At 46.7% G+C, this 27,760-nt stretch overlaps 1 protein-coding gene across 1 annotated transcript in view; it reads right to left on the bottom strand.

The window, feature by feature from the left end:
• Positions 1-27,760, bottom strand: part of LOC144687508 (dynein axonemal heavy chain 3-like) — a 706,779-nt gene that overhangs the window by 106,803 nt on the left and 572,216 nt on the right. The window contains exons 52-57 of the mRNA XM_078553740.1: positions 27,077-27,370; positions 26,386-26,523; positions 24,347-24,607; positions 23,227-23,319; positions 22,531-22,629; positions 16,733-16,915 (exon numbers count right to left, since the gene is read on the bottom strand). Of these exons, the coding sequence (XP_078409866.1) occupies positions 16,733-16,915; positions 22,531-22,629; positions 23,227-23,319; positions 24,347-24,607; positions 26,386-26,523; positions 27,077-27,370 (1,068 nt within the window). The remainder of the gene's footprint in view (positions 1-16,732; positions 16,916-22,530; positions 22,630-23,226; positions 23,320-24,346; positions 24,608-26,385; positions 26,524-27,076; positions 27,371-27,760) is intronic.

The raw sequence follows: 27,760 nt of genomic DNA, 5'->3' as shown, positions 1-27,760 counted from the left end.
GCAAATCACTTTTTCCCAGCGCCTTTCAGTGCGGTGCCAGGGCAAGAACTCCAGTGCGGGTGGGGCGGGGGCCGATGGGGGCAAGGCAGCACAGACTGAAGCAAGTACACAAGTACATGCCGGGGTTTTGTGGTGGGGGGGAGAGGGGGGCTGAGGGAAGCAGCCACACACTTGGAAAATCCTGTCAAAAGTGAACATTCTCCCACAGCTGAGACCGTTCAGCACCAGCTCCGTTGACAAGCTTGGAGTTGGGCCTCTGAAGCATTTCTGCCCACTCAAGCAAGGCAAAAGCATGAATGTGCCACCAAATGCTCCAGAACTTTTCACCCCTCAGGCTTAGACTGCAAATTAATGTGCATTTTAGGGGGCAGCAGAGCAATTGGCCGACTGGGCACGTTGTACAATCCCCTTGTGAAAGGTGGTCATGGCCCAGTCACTGGTGGAGGCGCTCACAGCCCCTTGCAATGTCTTTATTAAGGTTTGGACCAGTAACCCTCATGGTTCAAGCTGACAGTGCAGCCTTGCAGTGTGGGTTAGGGGAATGCCTGTGCCTGAGCTGAGAGCACAGCAGGCAGTCCAGTGGGCAAAGCTGCTGCCAATCGGTCAGGTAGAGTGGGGCGGAGGTGGGTGGGGTCTCAGACAGCCATGAAGCGCACTACACACTGGCCATCCAAGTGGTGACCGGCACTCTCCGGCTTGTGTCAAGGAGCCTTCAGACCGAACCAAGAGAGGTCCTTAGGACACATATGCTAACCCACGTATCTCTCTCTTTGATCCTGCAGGAGGAGAACATCAGGATCATGCAGTCTGGTGAGTTAGTGGTATGTCTCATGGCTGACAGAGACCAGAGAAGAAGGAGAAGGGAGTGGTGGAGGCACCTGGCTTGGCAAAGGGAGGAGCACCTCCCTCAAGATGAAGGGGTTGCAGGGCCTGCTGCACCCGCAGCTGAAGATCCACAGAGAGCTATCGCTCGTGGGCACCTCCTCAGACCCAGGGTCTTTAGACAGCATCTGTCATTCCTGCTGATGACTGTGAGAACCTGTGTCACTGAAGACTGCGCATGTCTAGGGAACTGGTCAGTCACATATGCCACCTGCTGCAGGATTTGGCACCACAGGGACATGGAGGGCATCCACTGCCAGTGGCCGTGAAAGTGACCGCGGTGCTCAATTTTTATGCCAGTGGCTCCTTCCAGGGCTCCACAGGTGACCTGTGCAGGATCTCACAAGCTGCCATGCACAAGTGTATCCAGGAGGTCACGGACACCATATTCGCGAAGGGACAGAACTTTGTGCAATTCGCCCGGTATCAGGAAAGCCAGGAAGCAAGAGCGCTGGGATTTGTGCAGATCTCTGGTTTCCCATAGTGCAAGGTGCCATCGACTGCACTTGTGGGAGAATAAAATATATCTACAGGATAACAAAGGGTTAAGTGGTTAAACCATAGTGGAATACTACAACGAAGTCTCCTTGCCCCAGTAGCAGACAAACCTGCGCTGTAAGCTATTGTGAAGGAAGAAAAACAAGTATCATAAACAAACCACCAAGAGCCCTTGAAACAAAGTTAGGATGTCTGTTATCAGCACATGAGACAGGGCCTAGTCATGCTATCTGTTGTCCGTCCAGATGACTAGTCGCCAGATGGGCTACTCAAGGTTTTGTGTAACTACTCAAGGTTTTTGCGTAATTATAAACTAAGACAGAACAATTGTATGCACGCCAAAGATAAAGTTTCAATGTTATTAATTACTAAGGGTCAAGCAGCTTTTGTAATTTGCATGACCTCTGTCACGTACGCTTATACTATAACTATGTGTGTACTCTGATGCTTCCTCAGAGTGCCGGCTAGCTCCATTGTATGCTGCTGGGCTCTCCATGATATCATGATTCAATAAAGACTTCCGAGACAAACCTCCTGGGTCTGAGTGTTCACTCCGTTTTCCGCGACAAATTGGCGACGAGGATGGGATCCGACTGAAGTCCAGTAACCTCTTAAATTGGAGAGGTGATTGAAATCCTGGGCCGTCGGATCTCTAAAAAAGAACCCTTGCAGAGAAAGGGAGGAATAACTCTCCCAAGTTGGGAAGAGTACGAACTGCCTCCTAGCTGAAAGGGGGAGTGCAGTTAAATAGTGTCCCAGCTACCTCTTAAGTTGAAGAGGTGGCCTCTTAAGTTGGAGAGGTGAAAGGGGGACGAAAAGCATCCTAGCTGAAAGGGGAAGTGCTTGAAAAAGGGTAGCTACCGACCAGACTCAAAAGACCCAAGGAACTGGAGGACTTGTTCAGGAACTCTTAAACACCGGTGAGCGCATGGGGTAGGAAACGCACCGCGCTGTTAATTGTGTTTTCTTTTCAGAAAAATGGGAGGTCGCAACAGCAGAGCGGGCAAAGTACTAAGAACAAACCGAAACTGGCGAAACCGAAGCTTAAATCAGGAACTTTGAAGATGGGTAAGAAAACGAAAAAAGTAGTAGTAGTATACCCAGGGGTTCGAGTCCCGTGGAGGTGAAAAGTAAGTAATTTCTGTGTTTTCTTTTGTGTCCATTACGGTCCTGAAATTGTCCAATATGTTTCTGATTGGGTTAAATGGACTCAAAGTAAAGGAGAGAGCTTCCCACCAGCTGGAACTTTTAATCGGGACAGATTTGAGCACTTATAATATGTTTTAAGGGAAGTAGATAGTCCGCTACTGAATTTTCTGTAACTGAAAAAAAAATGAATTGATCTAAATTACAAGAGCTGTTTGTGCTGAAGAGAGATAGAGAGAGAGGGTACCCCTAGGGGGTTAATGAGCAATTGACAAGCAGCAGCAGAGAAAATGTGAGCTTTCGTCAGTTTGAAGGTCCCTGTAGGTGGAGTCTTCAAGATCCCTTTTTTCCCCCACTGCTACTCGAAGATTCGTTTAGAGTTAAGTTCAATATTATAGGAGTATCTGGCAAAAAAATCGTAATTTGAAGGTAGTGTAAAGATAAAACAGGGCTTGCCTTTTTTTGAGATGAACCAACCCTTGTACCACCCCCTTGCAGACTAGTAAGGAATAATCCTAATCATCTTCCAAGCTGATTGGGATTAATACATACGAGATGGTATTCTAAAATTTTGAGAAAAAGAAATTACTTGAAATTCAGAAGGATTCTAGGAAAACGAAAAGTCATAAACACAAGGTCTAGATGGTTCCAATGGATAAAAAGGGGTTTCTTATGAAGAGATGAATTAAATATTAAAGGAAATCAGCTTTCCAAAAGCACTGGAATTTGAATTTGGGACAATCTTGAGATGTAAAGTGCAATGTAATTTAACAGGTTACTTTTGAATCACTAGGATGCTGTCTAAGATAAAGAATGTGTCGATAAACATACGGAAATTATAACTTGGATACAAATCGTTACACATGAAAAAGAGGTTGTTTTAATTTTGATAGTGTAAATTACAGTTCTTACAAAGTTTAAAAAATTTGAGGTTTGGTTCTTGATAAAGTTCTCAAAAGGGAATTTTCATTTTAAAAGGTCTGACAACAATTGGCACTAATTCAAATGCTGCAAGCTTTTGTGTTTGTAAGTCTGTTCCCAAAATATGAAGCTAAGCTCAAGACCTTGGCAAAGTTTGGCAGAAATCCAATTTTTGGCTGAGTTAATGAATCTGGGATAATTCTAAAAGAAAAGGGTCAGACACAATTTAGTGGGTTACTTTTAAGACAATAAAATCTTTGAGAAGAAGAAAAGGAAGCAAACCATGTCAATACCTGATTTCTGTTTTTAAAACTGTTATGAGAATATTTTAAAGTCTCTCCCGGCAACCTGAACAAGATAAGATGGTAGCTGTTGTAAGTGTAATATGGTATGAGGCAAGGAGGAGAATGAGTTAGGGAAAGAGGACATAATGTACAAACTGTTTTAAGGGAAATGAATTTGATAATCTGGCCGTCAACTGAGGCATTGGAACTGCACAGGGGGAGATAAGCAAAGATCTAGAGATAGAGATCCCCGTTGAAAAGGAATAGTTAATATGGCCTAAAGAGTAAGGAAACATTTTAAACAATCAAGACAATAGAGAAACTGAACTCAAGAGAACCTTAGGATGATCATGGTCAGGAAAGAAAACTTAGAGGTAAAACTATGAGGAATCTATAGTTTAGGAATTGAAATGTAAGGAGAAATAATACTTAACAACAATTTACCACAAGATGGATACAGGTAAAGGGAAAGCTGGAAAAAGGCTAAATAGATGTATTACTGATTATATTAATGTGCCTGTGAGCTACAAAAAGTAAAACCATAGGATTAACACCTTGATGACAGGCAGAGTTAAGCGGTTCCCAGAGAGAACCATCACTGGAAGTGAAAATACTTAGCCATTGAAAGATAGGATAAGAAGGTGCATTGTAGAGTGGTTTAAGGAATTGAGGTCTGACATGAGACAGCAGCAGGAGGGAGTAAACTGGAAGGAGTGGGGGTGCCTACCCAAATGGATTCAGATCAGGGAACTAATTTCACAGGGAGAGTCATTAAAGAAGTGTGTAATTTTATGGAGATTAAACAGAAATTCCATATTCCTTACCACCCCCAGAGTCCAGGGATGGTGGAAAGGATGAACTGAACTTTAAAAAAAAAATCAATCAAGAGACAGGGAACAGCTCAATATTCTAATGCACTGTGAGCTACCCCAAGCAGGACCGCCAGGTTCACCCCATTTGAAATGATAACAGGTAAGGGCCATGCAATTACCTGAAGGTATTATAGTAGGAGGTGTAGGGCCACAGAAAGGAAAAATACAGGACAATGTAAGAGAATTAAGTAGGCAATTACATGAGTTGAGTTAAGGAAGGAAGACAGAGACCGACAGGTGATTAAGGATATGGAAACAGACAAATCCAAAGAGAAAGATACATGACAATTGACCAAGCGGTAACCCAGAGAACGGGACCCGATGTTAATGTCTCCACAGATCTATGATCCTGATCGTGGGCCTATCAGTACTGGCAACAAGTTCGAGGATCATCACTGCTCATCCTGCACAGCAGGAGGAACTTTGGTACAGCACGGACAGTGCCGAATGCGACACGCAACGGGGAATGATAAATGTAACAGTAGGAGGACAAGTGCTTTCAAATTGTTGTAAGGGTTTGCTTCAGATCGGGCATGGGAGATCCACTATTATGAAGCCACCTTCCACCTCTGCTTTCACAGTCTGAGTAGAGATAATTGAAGCCCCTCAAACCACACCGACTGATCCATCTTGTCCGACTATGCATCCAGGACCTACGAATGGTTTGGTACTGGTTAATCAGAAGTTTTGTATGATAATGTACACCATGAGCTGGTACCCGTAGTCTTGAATGTATCCGGTGTCGTCCTGCCCCAATGGTACTCAACCCATACCCAAGCACTCTATACGGCTCTTACGTGCCAATTGATGACTGAAGCAGTTCAGTTCAATGGTGAGATACGATCAGGCTTGGGAGGGAACCGCGTTAAGCCCAGCCTGATAAATGATGCCACTACGATATTCAATATAGGGACATCATTGGTTAATCCAAAGCCTGACTACCGTGCTCGGAAGTCATGCGGGGACTATCAATAAATTAATTGAAATAGGAAAAAATACTTCAGACGAAGTGAGCAGAAATGATGTATGCAACACCTATGGATCTTGGGCACCGGAACAAGCCCGAGAAAATTTAAGACAGACTAAAGGAGGGGTAGTCCCTTTATGGGTAACTAATGAGCATCTATTGAATCTCTCATGACACAAGAATCATGACTTGACCGGTTGCCAGCTCAGGGGTTTAACACGTGTATGTAGAATGAATGTTGAATGTATAGTGAATAGTAATATGCTAATAGGCATTGTATTAGTAATACCTGTCATACCTATGTCAATGACATAACCCAGGCAAGACACCCACAGTGACTGCTGGTACGGGACCCCAGCAAGGGGCCCATTTGTAAACCTACAAATGGACTTTATACAAATGCCTAAATGTATGGAATATAATTATGTTTTAGTTCTAGTATGTTTGTTCTCGCGATGGGTGGAGGCGTATCCCACCCGACGAAATGATGTTGTTGTTGTTGTAAAATTGTTGTTGCGTGAATACATACCCAGATTTGGGATACCAGAGATTTTATCGAGTGATAATGGGCTTCATTTTACTGCTAAAATGATAAAGGAACTGTTGAAGGCCTTACAATGCAACCATCACCTTTCCTGCCCATACCACCCCCAGTCTACTGGAGCGGTGGAAAAACAAAATGATATTCTGAAAAACAAACTAGCTAACTTATGTGAAGAAACCAGTTTGAAAGGGCCTGAAGCTCTACCCTTGGCGCTCATGACTATGCGCTCTCACCCTAACTGTCTCAAGAGCTTGCATATACATGTAGTAGAAGCTCAGAAAAAGCCCACCATTGAAGACTGCCATCAATATCAGCCCGGGGACCTAGTCCTAGTAAAGCCTTCAGGAGAAAAAACTGTTTGGAACCTCGATGGGAAGGGCCTTTCCAAGTCCTACTCACCACCCATAGGGCCGTAAAGGTTGAAGGACGCCCTTGTGGATCCACGCATCGCACGTCAAGCGGACGCTGACCTCGGACGGAAGTGCTTGTGCAAGAACTTTAACTGAGCCGTCGGAATGCTGACTTTGATTTGGATCCTGTCCTGCGTGGTCCTTGCGGGAGCATGGAATACCAATTCTGCGGTTCAACGAATGCAGGCCGTAGCCTCGCAAGTTAATCGGACTAAATGTTGGATTTGTACTCATTTTCCTCTATGCAAAACAGCAGCTGAATTGCATGAGAGGGTGGAAAGGACCCTACCTTGTGCTGCTAACAACTCAAACGGCCTTGAAGGTTAAAGGGAAGGAAGACTGGGTCCACGCCACTCGCTGTAAAAGACATTGTCCGGCAACAATATAGCAGCTGTTACCAAGTGATCTAACTTGTATTATGTATTGAAATGGAAAGTTTGAGTAATTTTTATAAAAAAGGTTCTTGGTGGTCTGTAATACTAGGTTGGTTCTCCGGTTGGGGAAGTTGGTTACTATACGTTTTAATTGGGTTAGTCATAGTAAGTGTTATAGGGTGTTGTGCATGTGTTGCTCTGCGAATTTGCTATTCCCAGGTTATTAACAGTGTCTCTACTGGATTAGGTGGTGCCCCAATTGTTCCCCAAATGATGCGCACTGGCCCCAGTGAAGCCCACTGGTAGGGAGAAAAGGTTTACCCTGCCAGAGATCGGCCTTTTCCTTATGGTTATGAACCCCCTTATGATAATAAAGATACTATTCCTCATTGGTATTAATCTAGAAGATTAACAAGGAGGGATTGTAGGAGAATAAAATACATCTACAGGATAACAAAGGGTTAAGTGGTTAAACCATAGTGGAATACTACAACGAAGTCTCCTTGCCCCAGTAGCAGACAAACCTGCGCTGTAAGCTATTGTGAAGGAAGGAAAACAAGTATCATAAACAAACTATCAAGAGTCCTTGAAACAAAGTTAGGATAAAAACAAAAAGCTAAAAGCTACTGCGGATGCTGGAAATCCAAAACAAATACAGAATTACCTGGAAAAACTCAGTAAGTCTGGCAGCATCGGCGGAGAAGAAATCAGTTAACGTTTCGAGCCTTCATGGCCCTTCGGCAGAACTGCAGCATAGTTTCAACAAGGGAGAAATATAAATTGGTTTAAGGTGGGTGGGGGGGGGGGAAGTGACACATTGAGGGTGTGGTGTGAGCAGATAATAATCAAAAGATGTCACAGACAAAAGGGTCAAAGAGGTGTTGAAGGTGGTGGTCTTTGTCTGAGAAAAGTGCTAATTAAGAATGGAAAACAGGATATTCAAAGTACAGCTCTAGTGGGGGTGGGGTGGAAAGACTAAAGGTTTTAGTTTTAGATTTAAAAATAATGGAAATAGGTGGGGAAAGAAGAATCTATATAAATTATTGAAAAAAAAGTGGGTGGGGGGGAAAAAAAACGGGGTGGGGATGGGGGGAGGGGGAGTTTAAGATCTAAAGTTGTTGAATTCAATATTCAGCCCAGAGGGCTGTAAAGTGCCTAGTCGGAAGATGAGGTGCTGTTCCTCCAGTTTGCGTTGGGCTTCACTGGAACAATGCAGCAAGCCAAGGACAGACATGTTGGCAAGAGAACAGGGTGGAGTGTTAAAATGGCAAGCGACAGGGAGGTTTGGGTCTTTCTTGTGGACAGACCGCAGGTGTTCCGCAAAACGGTCGCCCAGTTTGCGTTTGGTCTCTCCAATGTAGAGGAGACCGCATTGGGAGCAACGAATGCAGTAGACTAAGTTAGGGGAAATGCAAGCGAAATGCTGCTTCACTTGAAAGGAGTGTTTGGGCCCTTGGACGGTGAGGAGAGAGGAAGTGAAGGGGCAGGTGTTGCATCTTCTGCGTGGGCATGGGGAGGTGCCATAAGTGGGGGTTGAGGAGTAGGGGGTGATGGAGGAGTGGACCAGGGTGTCCCGGAGGGAACGATCCCTACGGAATGCCGTCAAGGGGGGTGAAGGGAAGATGTGTTTGGTGGTGGCATCATGCTGGAGTTGGCGGAAATGGCGGAGGATGATCCTTTGAATGCGGAGGCTGGTGGGGTGATAAGTGAGGACAAGGGGGACCCTATCATGTTTCTGGGAAGGAGGAGAAGGCGTGAGGGAGGATGCGCGGGATATGGGCCGGACACGGTTGAGGGCTCTGTCAACGACCGTGGATGGAAAACCTCGGTTAAGGAAGAAGGAGGACATGTCAGAGGAACTGTTTTTGAAGGTAGCGTCATCAGAACAGATGCGACGGAGGCAAAGGAACTGAGAGAATGGGATGGAGTCTTTACAGGAAGCGGGGTGTGAGGAGCTGTAGTCGAGGTAGCTGTGGGAGTCGGTAGGCTTGTAATGGATATTGGTGGACAGTCTATCATCAGAAATTGAGACAGAGAGGTCAAGGAAGGGAAGAGAAATGTCAGAGATGGACTATGTGAAGATGATGGAGGGGTGGAGATGTCTGTTATCAGCACATGAGACAGGGCCTAGTCATGCTATCTGTTGTCCGTCCAGATGACTAGTCGCCAGATGGGCTACTCAAGGTTTTTGTGTAATTATAAACTAAGACAGAACAATTGTATGCATGCCAAAGATAAAATTTCAATGTTATTAATTACTAAGGGTCAAGCAGCTTTTGTAATTTGCATGACCTCTGTCACGTACGCTTTTACTATAACTATGTGTGTACTGTGATGCTTCCTCAGAGTGCCGGCTAGCTCCGTTGTATGCTGCTGGGCTCTCCATGATATCATGATTCAATAAAGACTTCCGAGACAAACCTCCTGGGTCTGAGTGTTCACTCCGTTTTCCGCGACTGCACTCACATGGCGCTGAGATCTCCATGGCAACAAGCCGCCAACCACATCAACCGCAAGAGCTTCCACTTGCTGAATGTTCAGCAGGTCTGCGATCACCACGAACACATCTACAGCTCTGAGCATGATTCCCAGGGAGTGTCCATGACTCCTAAATCCTTAGCAGGTCTCAGATCCCTGACATCTTCTAGGGTCCAGAGAGGCTGCAGGGTTGGCTCCTCAGGGACAAGGGCTGCCCACAGAGGCCGTGGCTGATGATGCCCGTGCGGCGGCCTCAGACTGCAGCAGAGCGACGGTAAAATGAGGCTCATGTCTGAACACAGACCTTGGTGGAGCAAGCAATAAATGAACACAGACTTTGGTGGAGCAAATGAGGTTCCAGTGCCTTGACAGGTCCAGTGGAGCACTGCAATACAGTCCCCAGAGGGTGTCACGCATCATTGTAGCTTGCTGCGCACTCCATAACCTGGGAGGGGGTCCTGGCTGAGGAGGTGGAGGAGCTGCATGTCTCCTCCAATGAGGAGGACGTCGAAGGGGATGACAGTGATGAGGTCCTTGAAGGCGAGGGTGCCGGTGATGAGGCCATCACACTGACCAGATGAGGCAGGTGCGCTCGGGAAGCCCTCATAGCTGCAAGATTTGTGGAGGATGATGATGAGATGCAGTGAGGACAGTCCTGACATCCTCACCTTGCATCTGTGAACGTTTGACTCCTGTGTGGCTGATAGTAGCGCACATACCCTCAGTGCTCAGGCTCATGTCATGGAGATACAGTGGAGGCCCTAATAGTCACTCGATTGCAGGAGGATGATGACAACATGTAGTGAGGACACTCCATAGATCTTCACACAGCCTCTGAGAATGTCTGACTCCTGTCTGGCTGAGGGCAGCTCACATGCGCTTTGTGATCAGGGTCATATCATAGAGATAAAAGCAGAAGAGTCATTTGGTCTCAAAACATTAACTCTGTTTTTCTCTCCACAGATGCTGCCTGCTGAGTTTTTCCAACATTTTCTGTTTTTATTTCATATCATAGAGACGCAGCTGTGAAACTTTAAATGCTCCTGATCCTTGGTCTGCCTTCAGCACCTGAGCCCTTCAGGATCACACCAGTACTGGACACAGATGCTGAAGAGATGGGGGCCAGCCCCACTCAAAGGTGCTGAGAGCACACAGAGAGAATGATGGAACTCTGTGACGCCTGCCCACAACATTCTGGCAGCGATGATCAGCACCATCGAGGTGCAGGCATCAGTAATGTGTCCGGGGTGTGTGAGGCCAGACCATCACTTTGGTCTGAAGGTTACACACTGCACAGGGAAGAGGCCCTGGACTGAGACACCTGCCTTTATCTTGTGCAGAAAGGTTTCACATCTGAGTGACAAGAACACTGCTCATCAGAACAAGGAGCCACAGGCAGGGAGACATTCTTGGGATTTTATTGACAATAGTAAACATGTACAAGTGATTAACACCCGTGTCCAGGCTATATAACTACTTCTTCTTCTGGTCATGAACCAGCTGATTGCCGCCATGCTGTGGTACTGGCTGGTCACTTTGACCCCTACCCTGGACTTTGTCATGAAAATCCAGAGAATGCTTGTCAACTTCTCCTGGGACAAAAGGCTACACTGGGTCACTGCTGAGGTTCTGAGTCTCCCACTTAGGGAAGGCGGTCAGGCGCTGGTGTGCCTACGCACCCAGGTGGTGACTTTCCGCCTTCAGGCCCTGCAGCGATACCTTTACGTTGAGCGCACTCCGAGATGGTGTGCCCTGGCGACGTATTTCTTCCGCCAGGTGCACAGCCTGAATTAAGACGTGCAGCTCCTGTTTATAGAGCATCGGCCGCGAGCCGGACGCTCACAGACGCGATGGCCTCAGTGGCTCCTTGCAGGCGTTGCCGCCTTTTACCAGGACCTGATCAAAGTCTGGAACATGGTCGCCTCGCGACGCAGCTCTCCCCTGTCAGGAGTAACGGCTCTCGTCAAAGAGCCGCTGCTCAGGAATCCGCCCCTCCGTCCTTTTCAGTGGCTGGTGGAGAGGAAGGCTGTGGCTGCCGGGGTGACCAGGATCGGGGACGTGCTGGGTGGCAGAGGAGTGGGCTGGATGCTCCCGCAGGAGTTGGCGCGTCGCACGTCTGTGAGTGTCCGGCTCGCGGCTGATGCCATCCGAGACCTAAGGACGGTCGTGCTCGGACCCGACGTAATTTTAGGTCTCGAGGTGGCCCATGTGCGTGGTGGTCTTCCGTCTGAATGTTCCCCTGTTCAGACGGAATTCCACATTGGCCCCAAGCCCCGAGCCCTCCTCGGGGACATACCCTCCGTGTCAATTAGCATGGCACGGAGGAGCTTTCTGTACGGACTGCTGCTGCGCACCTTCCATTTTCTCGCCCTTGCCCGCCACCCGGACACGCCCTGGCATGCCTTGTTGCCACCCTGCGGCGGAGGTCCCTGTTGGGAGGCCCTCTACGGAGGTGTCCTCCCACTTTCCATCGGGGACCTAGGATGAAGGGTGTTGCACACAGCAGTCCCCTACAACTGGAGAATGCGTAGGTTCACGGACTACCAGGACACCTGCCCTTTTTGTGGTCTTGTGGAGTCCGTGGACCATGCTTATATAGGGTGTGGTTGGCTGCACTCCCTTTTCAGTTACTTGAAAAACCTTTTATTACTGTTTTGTTTGCACTTCAGCCCCACTCTCCTGATCTACAGGCACCCGGTGCGGAGGTGGGGCCGGGAAGGAGGAGGACCTCCTCGTGAACCGGCTCCTGGGCCTGGCCAAGTTGGCCATTAACAGGTCCAGGCAGCGGGTGATCGAGGAGGGAGTCCCGCCCGATTGTTTGTCCCTCTTCCGCGGCTACGTTCGCGGCCAGGTGTCCCTGGAGAGGGAGCACGCGGTGTCTGCCGGCACTCTCGAGGCCTTCCGTGCTCGGTGGGCACCACGGGAACTGGGGTGCTTTACTGACCCCTTTAATCACATTTTGGTTTAATGTTTGTAAGTTTCCTTTAAACTTTGTCCTTGGTTTTACAGCTGACCTGTCTAAGGGGCTGTGTTTGCTTTATCCCTTATTTTGTTGATTTAGTTTAATTGGTTGACTCTTCTGGTCATGAACCAGCTGATTGCCGCCATGCTGTGGTACCGGCTGGTCACTTTGACCCCTCCCCCAGACTTTGTCGTGGAAATCCAGAGAATGCTTGTCGACTTCTCCTGGGATAAAAGGTTACACTGGGTCGCTGCTGAGGTTCTGAGTCTCCCGCTTAGGGAAGGCGGTCAGGCGCTGGTGTGCCTACGCACCCAGGTGTTGACTTTCCGCCTTCAGGCCCTGCAGCGATACCTTTACGTTGAGCCCACTCCGAGATGCTGTGCTCTGGCTACGTATTTCTTCCGCCAGGTGCATGGCCTGAATTAAGATGTGCAGCTCCTGTTTATAGACCTGAGGGGCCTTCGTGGCACCTTGCAGGCATTGCCCGTCTTTTACCAGGACCTGATCAAAGTCTGGAACATGGTCGCCTCACGACGCAGCTCTCCCCCGTCAGGAGTAGCAGCTGTCATCAGAGAGCCGCTGCTCAGGAATCTTCCCCTCCATCCTTTTCAGTGGCTGGCGGAGATGAGGGCTGTGGCTGCCGGGGTGGCCAGGATCGGGGACGTGCTGGGTGGCAGAGGACTGGGCTGGATGCTTCCACAGAAGTTGGCACATCGAGCGTCTGTGGATGTTTGGCTCACGGCCAATGCCATTCTTGACCTTAGGACATCATCCTAGGACTCGAGGTGGTGCAGGTGCGCAGTGGTCTTCAGTTTGAGCATTCCCCAGTTCGGACGGAATTCCACATTAGCCCCATGCCCCGAACCCTCCCTCAGGAGCCAGTGCCCCGCAATATGAGCTGCCTCGCAGAAATGCCCTCCGTGCCTTTAGCACGGCATGGAGGGTTTTCCTGTACGGACTGCTGCTGCACACCCTTCACTTCCTTGCCCTCGCCCGCCGCCCAGACACGCGCTGGTGTGCCTTGTTGCCGTCCGGTGGAGGAGGTCCCTAGTGGGGGGCCTTCTACGGGGGTGTCCTCCTACTTTCCATCGGGGACCTGGGGTGGAGGGTGTTGCAGCAATCCTGTACAACCACAGGATGTGCTGGTTCACGGACTCCCAAGATACCTGCGCCTTTTGCTGCCTTTTGGAGTCCGTGGACCACGTTTGTATAGGGTGTTGTAGGCTGCACTCCCTTTTTAGTTATTTAAGATACCTTTTATAAATGTTTTGTTTGCACTTCAGTCCCACGCTCCTGATCTATGGGCACCTGGTGCGGTCGAGGGTGAGGACGACCTCCTCATGAACCTGCTCCTGGGCCTGGCCAAGTTGGCCATTAACCAGTCCAGGCAGTGGACGATCGGGGACATCCGACCCGACTGTCTGTCCCTCTTCTGCAGCTACATTCGCGGCCGGGTGTCCCTGGAAAGGGAGCACGTGGTGTCGGCTGGCACCATCGAGACTTCCCGTGCCTGGTGGGCACCGCGGGGGTTGGGGTGTTTTATTGACTCTGTTAATCACATTTTGGCTTAATGTTGATAAGTTTCCTTTAAATGTTGTCTTTGTTTTTGCAGTTTCCCTTTAAGGGGCTGATTTTGTTAATTTAATTTACTTGGTTGACTCAAAAGAGTTACATCTTCTTAACCTTCCTAACCTTGCTACTGCATCTTGGTGCTCCCTGGACATCCACAGCGGAGGTGGAGGCAGCCTGCTGTCTGCTGTGCCCTTTCTGTGATGACCTTGGCGGGCGTCCTCTGGAGGGCCGAGACCTGGAGGACCCCGGCCTGTTTTGGGTGTCGTGCTGTGGGGCAGCTGCACCCTCCTCGGCTTGTGGAGCTGGAGATGATGGGATCACAGGAAGAGGGTTAAAAGCAAAAAACTGCGGATGCTGGAAATCCAAAACAAAAACAGAAACAGAAATACCTGGAAAAACTCAGCAGGTCTGGTAGCATCGACAGAGGAGAGCACAGTTGACGTTTCGAGTCCTCATGACCCTTCAACAGAACTAAGTAAAAATAGGAAAGGGGTGAAATATAAGCTGGTTTAAGGTGGGGGGGGTGGTTGTTGGGGGGACAAGCCAACAACCCTCCCCCACCCCAACTCCCCATAAACCATCTTATATTTCACCCCTTTCTTATTTTTACTTAGTTCTGTTGAAGGGTCATGAGGACTCGAAACGTCAACTGTGCTCTCCTCCGCCGATGCTACCAGACCTGCTGAGTTTTTCCAGGTATTCCTGTTTCTGTTTGTGCACAGGAAGAGGGGATTTGGATCAGCTGGACATTCCCGGAGTTACCTGGATGGATGGGTGTGCACCTGCTGATCCTCCTCCCTATCGGTGCCTGAGGGCCATTGGCCTACTCCTTGATAAGAAGGGGAAGCTGGAGAGAGATCGAGCTGCCCCACACTCCTCTCGCGTACACACTGTTGGAGGTCAACGATGGTGTCAGCGATGGAGTTGAGCCCGTGCAGCAGTGCAGGAGTGAAGTCCTGGACCAAGGATTCCATGGTGGCCGCCATCCTACCAGTGTTGACCTTGGTGCATTGCAATGCCGGCACTATCACCTCAGCCTGAAGGCAGACGGACTCCTCCATCGTGCCTTGCAATCTGAGGAGTGTCGCGGACATCCCTTCCTGATGTTCCCGAGCTTGCCTTTGCAGCTCCAACATCTGATTGAGGACTGAATCCAGAGGCTTATCATCTGACTCGGACTCAGCAGGTTCCTTGCCTCTAGCAGTCCTCCGAGTTCCGGGGGCCTCAGATATCCCTGCCTCTGCCTGCTGTGGAGCAGATTGTTTGCTGTGCTCACCAGCTTGTGATCCCGAGGCTGTTCTACACCTGGGTCCCAACAAGGTGTGTGTCGGTACCCGGAGTGAGGAGGTGGCGAGGTAATGGCATGATTGGCTAATTTGAGGCCGCCCTCCAGCGAGAGGGTGTGTTTCCCATGACTGTGTAACTAATGAGGCAGGAAGGGGAGAATAGGGCGCGAAAACCCGCCATTGTGTCCGGCGGGTAAAATGTATTTTTTCACGGCTGTTAATGCATTTAGAGCAAATCTAGGATGATTCTGCCCAGATTTGCTATTTTCCAATCTGATGGGATCTTTCCAGAATCTATGGAGTTTTGGAAAATCAAAACCAATGCATCTACTATCTCAGCAGTCACTTCTTTGAAGGCTCTAGGGTGAAGTCCATCAGGAACTGGGGACTTGTCCGCTTTTAGTTCTAATAATTTTCTCAGTACTCTTTCCCTGGTGATTGTCATTTTTTTTTAACTTCCTCCCTCCCTTTCACCTCCTGATAAACACTTATTTCTGGGATGTTACTTTTATCCTCTACAGTGAGGAATGATGCAAAATATCTGTTCAGTTTATCCACCATTTCCTTATTTTCCATTATTACTTCCCCAGACTCACTCTCTGGAGCACCGACGTTCACTTTACACTCACACTCACTCAGCCTCACACTCACTCACCCACTTACTCACCCGCCCCACCCTCAAGATTACTCACTCACCCACCCTCACACTCACCCAGCCTCAAGATCACTCACCCATCCACCTTCACAGTCACTCACCCACCCTCCCCATCCTCAAGGTCACTCACTCACCCACCCTCACACTCATTCATTTAACCTCACACTCACTCACCCACCCACCGTCACACTCACTCGCCCACATTTCCAGGTCTACAATAGCCTGCTCTCTGGTTGGCTGTAGAAGGTGCTGCTCCAAGAAACCATCCTGAAAACACTATGAACTCATTTTACCTGCTGCCATACTGATTCGTCCAGTCTACATGTAGAATGAAATCACCCATGATTATTGCTGTGCCTTTCTCACAAGCCCCCATTATTTCTTCCTGTGTACTCCGTCCTACAGTGTGGTTACTGTTAAGGGGCCTATAAACCACTCCCAAAATGACTTCCTACCATTACTATTTCTTATCTGTACCCAAGCTGATTCTACATCTTGATCTTTAGAACTAAGGTAATCTCTCTCAATTGTACTAATGTCATCCTTAGCTAACTAAACTTCTGAAATGTCATGTACCCTTCAATATTCAGCTCCCAGTCTTTGTCATTTTGCAGCAATGTCTCTGTAACGATTTATTTATTTATAATTATTTATAAATATATATTTCTATTTGAGCTGCTAATTTATCTGTTTTGTTACGAATGCTATGTGTTGGAACAGCACCCATTACATCTCTTTCCCCACTGCCATTTCCAATGGTTTGAGTAGAAGAGAAAATTGGGAGGGAAGTAGAACAGAAGCCTGGTCCGAGATCACCCATTCACCAGGATCTCCCAAAGCCAAAATGACTCCAATGGATTATGATTTTCAAAATGACTTACTTTGCCGACAGTCATACTATTGATCATATCTTCTTGCTGACTGGACATGAGAATGAGACCTCGAATAGCTTTATTGATGTCTCTTAGACTGGTTCTGATGATGGATATCAGACGGTTAAAGTGAAGCAGTTCCTGTACCAGCACTGTGTTCATTGACTCGCTGTACTTAGTTGGGTATTTATTCTGTAAATTAAATAGAAATATTCATTGGGTACAGCAACATAGCAATCAGATAAAAAGGGCGGGAGTGGAAAAGGAAAGCAGGATTATATTTGGTAGTAATGACCTCACCACCACCTCTCAGGAGGCCATTCCCAATGTGTCATTTCCACTCTCACACTGAGTATGCGCCCTGTCATCTCTCATTGGTTGAAATTCTAATCTACGCTAACTTTAGTGAATCAATATTGTAACGGGGAAGTGATTCTCCTGTCAGGTTACTGCTGAGTGTGGAATGGCTCAGGCTCAGAGCTAGGGTAATGACCAGGTTAGAGTTAGGGCTATGGATAGGGTTAGGGTCAAGGTCTGGGCCAATGTTCGGGTTAGGTCAGGTTTAGGGTTAGGGTCAAGGTCAGAGTCAGAGTCAGGGTTAGGGTCATGGATAGGGTTAGGGTCAAGGTCAGGTTGACGTTTATGGTCAGGGTTAAAGTCAGGGTTAGGGTTAAGGTCAGGGCTAGGGTCAGGGTCAGTGTTGGAGTTTGAGGGTTACGGTCAGGGTAAATATTATGGTTAGGGTGAAGGTGAGGGTGAAGGCCAAAAGGACCTAGGCTGGGACTGAACCGAACTCAGACACTGTTCGCAGTTGAGGCATTGCTCCCTCAGCCCGAACAAGAACTCAGGCCAAAGCCAGAACTCACTGTCCTCTCCAGACCCAAACTTCTCAATATACCAGAATATATTCACAAAGCATCTGCAGGTAGCAATGTCATTGACGGCCAGAACGATGGTCACTAACGGTCAGAGTGCTGGTCAGAGTGATGGTGAGTGATGGTCACTAATGATCAGAGTGCTGGTCAGAGTGATGGTGAGTGATGGTCACTAATGATCAGAGTGATGTTCAGCAATGGCCAGAATGATGGTCTCTAATGGCCAGAATGATGGTCACTAATGAGTAGAGTGACGATCAGTGTGATGGTCAGCAATGGCCAGAACAATGGTCACTAATGATCAGAGTGATGGTCATTAATGAGCAGAGTGATGGTCATTAATGAGCAGAGTGATGGTCATTAATGAGTAGAGTGATGGGTCAGTGTGATGGTCACTAATGATCAGGGTGATGGCCAGCAGGAAGTGTTCTTGTATTTCCTCTGGGATGGGTGGGGAGAGTCCAGAACAAGGTAGTAATGGGTTAAAATTAGAGCCAGGTAGTTCAGGGTTGACATCAGGAAGCACTTCTTCGCTCAAAAAGGGGAGTGGAAATTCACAGTTCTCTCCCCCAAAGAGCATTTGAGGTTGGAGGTCAATTAAAAATCTCAAGACTGAGACTGATAGATATTTGTTGGGTAATGGGATTAAGGAATATAGAATAAGGCAAGTAGATGGAGATAAGATACAGATCAGGCACGATCTAATTGAATGGTGGAACTGGCTTGAGGGATTGAATGGCCTTGTCTTGTTCCTATTGCTTGGAGGAATATTGGAGGAGAATAAGACTTGCGTAATTATCAGAAAACAAAAGGATCGGAGACATTTGACAGAAATTGGTGAGAAAAAGAGCAGCTAAAAATTAAGTGTTTACATATGAGCATTCGAACATATGAAATAGGGACAGGAGTAGACCATTCGGCCTTATGAGCCTGCTTCGCCATTCAATAAGATCATGGCTGATCTGATTGTGTTTCGAAATCCACATTCTCATGCATCCCCGATAACCTTTGATTCCCTTGCCTAACAAGAATCTGTCTGTCTGTCTGTGTCTGTCTGTGTCTGTCTGTCTGTCTGTCTGTCTGTCTGTCTGTCTGTCTGTCTGTCTGTCTGTCTGTCTGTCCCTTAAAAATATTCAGTGACCCTGCCTCCACCACCTTTAGAGGAAGAGAGTTCCAAAGTCTCACAACGCTCAGAAAAAAAATCTCATCTCTGTCCTAAAAGGGTGACCCCTAATTTTAAAACAGTGCCCCCTAGTCCTGAACTCACCCACAAGAGGAAACATCCTTTCCACATCCACCTTGTCAAGGCCGTTCAGGATCTTGTATACTTCAATCAAATCACCCCTCACTCTTCTAAACTCCAGTGGAAACAAGCCCAGCCTGTCCAACCTTTCCTTATAAGACAACCCACTCATTCCAGGTATCTAGTAAACCTCCTTTGAACCACCTCCAATGCATTTACATCCTTCCTTAAATATGGAGACCAAAACTGCATACACTATTCGAGATGCGGTCTCAGCAATGCCCTGTATAACTGAAGCATAACATCCTTACTTTTATGTTCAATTTCTCTTGTAATAATGGATAGCATTCCATTAGCCTTCTTAAATACTTACTGTACCTGCATACTAACTTTTAGTGACTCATGCACAAGAACACTTAGATCCATCTGTACTTAGAATTCTGCAGTCGTTCTCTGTTTAAGTAAATACTCTACTTTCTTATTCTTCCTGCTAAAGTGAACAACTTCACATTTTACCACATTATACTCCATCTGCCAGATGTTTTCCCACTCATTCAACTTATCTATGTCCATCTGCAACTCCCTTATGTCCCCTTCACAATATACTTTCCTACCTATCTTTGTGTCATCTGTAAATTTAGCCAACATGTCTTCACTCCCCTCATCTAAGTCATTGATGTGAATCGTAAAAAGTTGAGGCCCCAGTACAGACCCCTGCGGGACTCCACTCGTCACATCCTGCCAATCAGAAAAAGACCCATTTATGCATACTCTCTATTTTCTGCCAGCCAGCCAATCTTCTATCCAGGCTAAGATGTTACCCCATACACCATGCGCTTTTATTTTCCACAATAACCTTTGATGTGGCACCTTATCTAAAGCTTTCTGTAAATTCAAGTACAGTACGTCTACAGGCTCCCCTTCATCCACAGCACATGTTACTCCTTCAAAAAACTCTAATAAATTGGTTAAACATGATTTCCCTTTCATAAAACCCCCATGCTGACTCTTCCCGATTACCTTGAGTTTTCTAAGTGCCCAGCTATAACCTCTTAAATGATAACACCTTCCCCATGACAGACGTCAAGCTAACTGACCTGAAGTTTCCTGTTTTCTGCCCCCCTCCCTTCTTAAACTATTTAGTTTAAAACCCTGTCTATTTCCCTGGTTATGCAGTTCGCAGGAACACTGGTCCCAGCACCATTCAGGGGTAGACCGTCCCAATGATACAGCCCCCACTTTCTCCTGTATTGGTGCCAGTGCCCCACAAACCAGAACCCACTTCTCCCACACCAGTCTTTGAGCCACATATTCATCTCTCTAATTTTATTTGCGTGCGGTTCAGGTAATAATCCAGAGATTATCACCTGCCTCATTCTCTACGCAGGACCTTTTTCCTAGTTCTACCTATGTCATTGTTACCTACATGGGCCACGACAACTGGATCTTCCCCCTCCCACTGCAAGTTCCTCTCCAGCCCTGAGCAGATGTCCTGACTCCTGGCACCGGGCAGACAACTCAGCCGTCTAGATTCTGGCTCTTTGCTACAGAGGCCAGTGTCAATCAACCTCACTATACTATCTCCTACTACCACTACGTTCCTTTTTGCTCCCCCAACTTGGATGGCTTCCTGTACCACGGCACCATGGCCAGTTTGCTCATCAACTCTGCAGCCCCTGCTCTCATCCAAACAAGCTGAAAGAACCTCAAACCTGTTGGACAATTACAAAGGTTCACACTCCTGCACTCCTGCTCTCTGGGTCCCCTTACCTGCCTCACTCGCAGTCACACCCTCCTGTCCCTGGCCACTGACAAAATCAGAAGACCCTATACTAAGTGGTGTGACTGCCTCCTAGTATAAAGCATCCAGGTAACTTTCCCCCTCCCTGATGTGTCGCAGAGTCTGCAGCTCAGCCTCCAGCTCACTGACTCTGTTCCTCGAGCCACAAACACACACTGCAGATGTGTTTGCCCTGGATCACAATGAAATCCAGGAGCTCCCACATGCTGCAGCCTTGATACATCCTTAATGTGTTTTAAATAATTACTTAATTATATTAATCATTTATTTATATTGCTTTCTTATATGTTTCATTAACTTTACCACCAAATTGTGCACTATTATCTTAGGGATAGGATAGAGCTCAGCCACTTACCAGATACTCACCATACAGCTAGCTCCTTTCCCTGTGGTAGAGTAAGAACCATTCTCACAGGGTGAGAAAGATAGAAAAAGGAAATGAACACCTTTCCCCCCATTTCACCGAACTCCAAGTCTACACTCAATTTCCTCAGTTGCACTCCGTTTGCCAAGGCTGCACTAAAGAGCCCTGAATTTATGGTAAACTGAACTGGGGCTACAGTAACTGGATTCAACCAGTTAGCTAATTATCTACTCAGCTCCTACAGCTGAGAGTGAGTTTACCCTGTCTAAACTGCAAGAAAGGAAGAACCTAGCTTGCTTACACAGTACTTTCCAGTTACTGCTAATAACAGACTTGATTTGATTTTAAGAGTAAAATTTAAGAACAAAATTAACACTTAAAACTCCCCTCTCACCAAATTCCAAGTCTACACTCAGTCAGCTGCACTTGTTTATTTTATAATAGTTTCAAAATAAGACTGGGTGAAGAAGGCCTGGTTCTGAGATCACACAGTTTACCGGTGTTAACCTGTGTGTGATGTCCCAACTCATTGGCAAAGTGAAAGAGGGAAAATTGCAGCTTGGCCAGAATTTTTCGCTGAGTGGGCGGGAGCGCACCCCATCTGCTCGAGTGCAAAATAGTGCGTGATGATGTCAGGCGAGTGTCCCAACATCATTGCGCACTTGCGCGATATTTTAATTGGCAGGCACGCGTTAAACTCGTTAACAGTTAAGAGGGTTATTAAGTCCATTAACAGCGCAATTAACTGGGATGTTTTTCTGCCCGTCCAACATTATGGTTGGCGGGCGTGCGAATCAGCCAGGTGGCCTTTGCATTTTTCAGGACCATATCCAAGTGCGGGATGAGGTTTCTGTGAATAAATAAAAAAGATCTACGCATAGAATTTTTATAATGTCTATGCTCAGGTGACTGCTTGGCGGATTTAAAATTCTTCTATTTGATGCTTTTGCAGTCTTCAGCTCCCTGAGGCAGTTCTTTGCCTTCAGGGAGCTTTCTGTGCGTGCTCCCCAGTGCGGGCACTGACTTCAGCGCTTGCCCTCCTCCTGCCCCCAACCCAGGCAGCGCTGAGCATTTCAGCACGTAGCTCACTCTGGCTGGCCATTAATTGGCTAGCTAGTGTGAAACCGCGGTCGGCGGTCTGTTCCCCAGCCACTCCCAGGCCCACCGATTCCGCCTGCATGCTGACCTAAAAATCCTGCTCTATGATTCTAAAGCTCTGTTGCATAGATTCACAGACTCTATTTGAAACTAGTAGCTGAAAACAGCAGGAAAAGACTGAAGAACTTAAAGAACAGATGAATCCCTCCCTTCCTCCACACCCCTGACTGGAAGCTGCAATATTGAGCAAGAGCTAAATAGAGGCTTGCTCTCGGTGACTCTCAGTAATCAAGTATCAGACTCACTGGAGATGTTACCATCTCACTTACTTCATACCGTGGCTGTTTTCCGCACAACACAATTCAGGACCGGCTTCATTTAGTAAAGCACAATATTCCAGCTTTATTGATGTGGGCTATTTCTCACCATTACATCCTCGATCACAAAGTCAGGTGGGATTTTGGATAGAATGTCTGCTGCCAGTTCCTGCACAATCTCAGATGATGATCTATCTCCTCCATTCACCTGGAGGGAAGAAACAGTTTGAAATTCAGAAATTATTGTGGGAGCCCAGTGCATTGTTAAAATCATTCCTTTTGTCTAAACAACCCCTATTATTAATGTGAAATGTTGCAATGTTTAATCTCTGTAAACTGACTATTTGAGTTGTGCATTCCTGCACTGTTTATGTTCTGAGTATTATACCAACTGCGTTAGCACTGTACAGATCTCTTGGAATGAATTATGGTAATTCAATCCAGTGACTCAGGTCAATTACTCAGGCAAAAGCCTGATGCTTGAGGTTTTACAATACTCTTTGAGCTGAGACTGATTCACACTATTTAATCAGCATCGTTCTCTTTGTTATGTTATATAGATTTCTATTTAAAGAATAAAGCTGTGCATTTGTGTCCCAGCTTCACCCAGGCATCCTTAAAATATATTGTGTATGTCACAGGTTGACAGTCTCATACCGAGGCCTTCAATCAAAATAAGAGAGTCATTTGTATCAAACAAGCTGCTGTTAAATATAGCCATTACTTACAGCATCACAATTACCCACACTGAAGGGGAGATAAGCTGCATTTGAATAATAAGGCAGGAGCGTCAGGTACTGCTCACCTCTCGGGGGAGAGTGCTCAGGATCCCATCAAAAAGCTTCTGAGTTTCCTTATGTTCTTTCGTGATATTTGCATTTTCATGCAGTCCAAAGACCTGAACAAGAAGTGAGCAGAAAAAGCTGACTGGATGCACATCAAAGGTGTTGTACAAATCTAAAAACATCCATATGATTCACTATTTGATGCTATTCTGAACTCCGCACTTTAAATCTCAAGACCTCAGAGAGAGTGCAGAGGAGATTGACTAGAACAATACCAGGGATAAGGGAGTTCAGTTATGTGGAGAGTCTGGAGAAAATGGGGTTGTTTTACGCAGAGCAGAGAAGATTAAGGTTTAACTGGAACAATTGGGTGTTGGGTTTTTAACCCACTCTCAAGAGGTGGGTCACCAATTTAAATTTGCTACTGAAGCTGCAAGTCTCAGATTTTTACATTGAGTGGCTGAGGTAAGGTTTCCCGGGGCTCAGAAAACCTAACAGCTGAAGGGAAGTACACGCTGCTGGATCTAGTAGGTAAGTGCCTTTCCAGCACTGCTTGTGGGCCAAGGAGGAGCAGGAGTGATTCCTTCCTGGACTCCCAAGGTTAACCTGCTGCAATCAGCTTCCATCCCCATCCCCTGCAATTGGCTACTCATGTGATCTGAAGTTATCAAACTGTCCGGGCCATTCCATCATCTCCTCACTGAGTGACAATCCAAAGCCCCCCATCTGATTTCTTTCATCACCTCCTTCCTCATCATCTCTCCCTTCTTTCCAGTTCTCTGGTGCTAGGCTGTGGATTTTCTTGCCTGACAGCCAGCCTCTTAACCCTGTCCAGCTGCCAAATGAGAAAAAAACATTCTGACAAGGTCCTGATGTTAAATACAGCAGGATCTATATCTTAACCACGTTTGAGATTTTCCAGCTACTATAGCCAACACCACCGACACCCCAAACCCCCCCTTTCCCAGCAGGGAGGGACCCTGACTATCCAAAAATATTGGGAATGATCTTTCTATGATTGGTCTCTGATTATATTCTAAGATATGAAAGTTTAGATGCTGTAAAGTGGGTTCACACTGACTGGTCAAGAGCACTCATCGTTTGCTCCACACCGTCAAATCTCACAGCCCCTTACTGTACCTCTGGGTCTGCATTGAGGGGTAACTGCTTTATGTATTCCAAATAACTTTCATAGCTGCTTTTTCTGGGGGAGCAGTAGATGCCACTGAGTGAGAATTTGTAGCAGTCATCACTGATGACACTTTGACAGTAGAAGTTCTCCAGGAGGCTGAGGAGAAGTCGTCGGTCATGGTCATCTGTCACCCGGCCACCATAGTTACACTCTCCCGTCAGGTAAATCAGCGCTTCGAAAGGAACCTGACTGTATTCATTCAAGAATATCTGTGGGAAATATCACAATGGACAAGTCACTTCAACCACTCTCCAAATTCTATCTGAAATTAAACTGTCTGGCTAATGTCAAAGAAAATAATGCATTATTATGACACCTTTCACATTCTCAGGACATCTCAAAGTGCTTCCCAGGAAAAGGAGCATTCCATTAGTACTAGCTGGAATGTAAGTCTAGATTACATTCTCCTCGAACAGCTTTAAAGTGTATCTCGAGTTGGTGTGCTTGGCTGAGTGGCAGCACTCCCATATCAGAAGTCATGAGTTCAAGTCCCACTCCAAAGAATTGAGCATGTAACCTAGGCTGATGTTGCAGTGCAGTATGGAGGGAGTGCTGCACTGCCTTTTAGATGAGACATTAAGCTGAAACCCTGCCTTCCCCTCAGAGGGACATAAAAGATCACATGACAGTATTTTAAAGAGGAGAGGAGTTCTTCCTGGTGCCAATATTTACTCCCCAACTAACATTACTAAAACAGATTATCTGATCATTTATCACATTGCTGTTTGTATGAGCTTCTGTGTAAACATTGGCTGCTACACTTTAACAGTGATTACAGTTCCAAAGTACAGGAATACGCTGTTTTAAGTCATAGATAAGTTTGTGGAAAGCACTACTTAAATTGAAACTGCTCACATCAAAGCAACTTTTCCTATGTAAATGTAATATCAGGAGATGCATTTGCAGTTAAAGATTTTCATTCCCAATAAGTAACATAAACATAAAATAAACAAAACACAATGTAGATAAATTTTCTATTTTCCCAGTGATGTGGCAAAAAAACCCAAAGAGAACATGTTTTGTTTTTCCGGATTGCTCTCTAACTGTTAACAAGTTAATGATCGCTGCTTCTGCACACACTGCTGAATAGGATGCTGACCGTCTCCTGCATTACTGGACAGCTTCTCAACCTGGACCGTCTTCTTCCTTCAGAGCCAGTGACTACTCTCCAGGTGATGGGAGCGCTGGTCAGTGCCATTTTTCCTCATCATTGGCTGGAGGTTATCGAGTTCTTCAGGCAGCCTTCCCGGTGGTTGTGTTTGTGGTTGTAGCTGCCAGGCTCCTGGTCAAACTCCTGGGGCTCCTCTCTCCAAGTCAGAAAGGTGCAAGATGTCTGACTGAGACTCTGAGGGGCTGTGGACAGCTCCTTTGTCAGTGCCGCTGCTGTGGAACATATAGAGCCCTTGGCGTGGATCCAGCCAAATATATCCTTGGTCACTGATAGGAGGAATGGAGTCTGGAGGCCTAGTGTGGTTTCAGGGTGAGGTGGCCTGAGAGCCAGGAGATAAAATGCAGGGTGTTAACATCCCACAGCATGCTCCAAGGCGGGATTTGGGGGAGACCAAAGCCAAAAGCTCCAGAAAATGGAGAAACAGCCCTTTCAATGGTTCAGCCGGCTGGTAACCACGCTGATGGCTACATGCACCTGGCTCCCAACTACTTTATAACGGAGTGATAGTGCTTACAATGATTAAATGGGTAGTAATTCATTAACTAAATAATGAAATTTGCTATTCAAAACTACGTAAAATTTACCCAGGGTATGGGTAAATTATCTGTAAAGCATTTTGACACATTCTGAAGTTGTGAAAGGTTCTATGTAAATGCAAGACTTTCTTCTAACTTGGAGGGGAGAATGTCACCACAACAGAGCTAAATTGGCACTGTTAAAAAAGGGGATTAATATTTCATCATCACTTAGCAAATTAGTTAATGACTATTTGAAGATGTTTTTCAATCAGTGCCTCACTGTATCACCGTGACATACCTGAACTTGCCTTGCACTGATCCTCAGGTCAGATTCATTGAATTCATAAGGCACATTCCAGCCAAGTGAACCAAACATACGCCGTTCTTGAATGAGAGCGTGGAAGAAACACAAGGCAAAGAGAAGCTTCTCCCACACCTGTTAATGAAAACGACTGTAAAACAAGATCTCCAGCATCTCTTAAAAAGTAAAACCAATCTCCCACCACCGTCCCCTCCCCCCACCCCACCCCAACTCGGGCCATCTGTCACTTGTTCATGTTGTTCTTTCCAGATTGCTTACCCTTGTCTGGCTATCATCACATTCTGCTTTCTACCCTTAATACCACCATCAGCACCTCCTTCAGCCAGTACCACCTCCATTAACATCCCTTTCACCTTTTGTTTATGACATCTTTGGCAATCTCTCCTTTGCCTCCACCTATCGCTGGCCTTCTATCCAGCTTCACCTGCTCCAACCCCCATTAAACAGTATAAATTTCATCACATTTTTACTTCCCTTTAGCTCTGAAGAAAAGTCATACAGACTCAAAATGTTAACTCTGACTTTCTCTCCTCAGATGCTGTCAGGCCTGCTGAGCTTTTCCAGCACTTTTTGTTTTTGTTTCAGATTCCCAGCATCTGCAGTATTTTGCCTTTATCTTAGTACCTGGGGAAACAGCTCCAGAGAAGACATTGGAAGTAGTCCATACCTCTGGTTTATTGCAGCCATTAAAGAAGTGTGGATCAGAGATGGGATCATTCAGGTAGGACCTCAGCAGATTTGCTCGCAGCCCCTTTGGTGGCTCATTGGTCATTTTGATTCCATTCTGTAACACAGAGACGGGGAAGTCTCTGGATGGATAGCTGGTGAGCCACAGGCGGAATTCCGGCCTGGTTTTGTCACTGTCGGTGATCACCTCTTCACAGATACGCTCCAGCTCAGGCAGCCAGCTACTGGCAAGGTGACAATTCTGAAGAACCACCCAGGTGCCATTCTCTGCAGCCTGAAAAACAAGAAAGCATAGCAGAGACCAGGCTGGCCAGCTTCCTATACAGACCACTGAATCAGACTGAATGGTGGAACTTTCTGGTCCTGACTGCGGTGAGTTTTGTGGCAGGTGAGAGCGGAAAATTTGGACAGAGGCCAAAAATCAGATTCCCGCCAGCAGGAAAACAATTTGGAATTTACCCCCCATCACTTTCATGGCGGGCTGACGGCAGGTCGGGTTTCCCGCTGATCCATATTGGGAACAGCATTTACATGGTACATTACCACGTCATGAATGCTCATTAAAAACGCTCCACACCAGAATCATGTTCCCCCTCTCATTTACGTGCCACGCCAGTGGGAAATTAGACAGGTCTAAATCACAGCCGGATATAGGTGGCATGCA

This window comes from Cetorhinus maximus, chromosome 12 (genome assembly GCF_964194155.1).
Source record: "Cetorhinus maximus chromosome 12, sCetMax3.hap1.1, whole genome shotgun sequence".
Taxonomy (NCBI): domain Eukaryota; kingdom Metazoa; phylum Chordata; class Chondrichthyes; order Lamniformes; family Cetorhinidae; genus Cetorhinus; species Cetorhinus maximus.
This window is presented reverse-complemented; position numbering and strand designations above follow the sequence as displayed.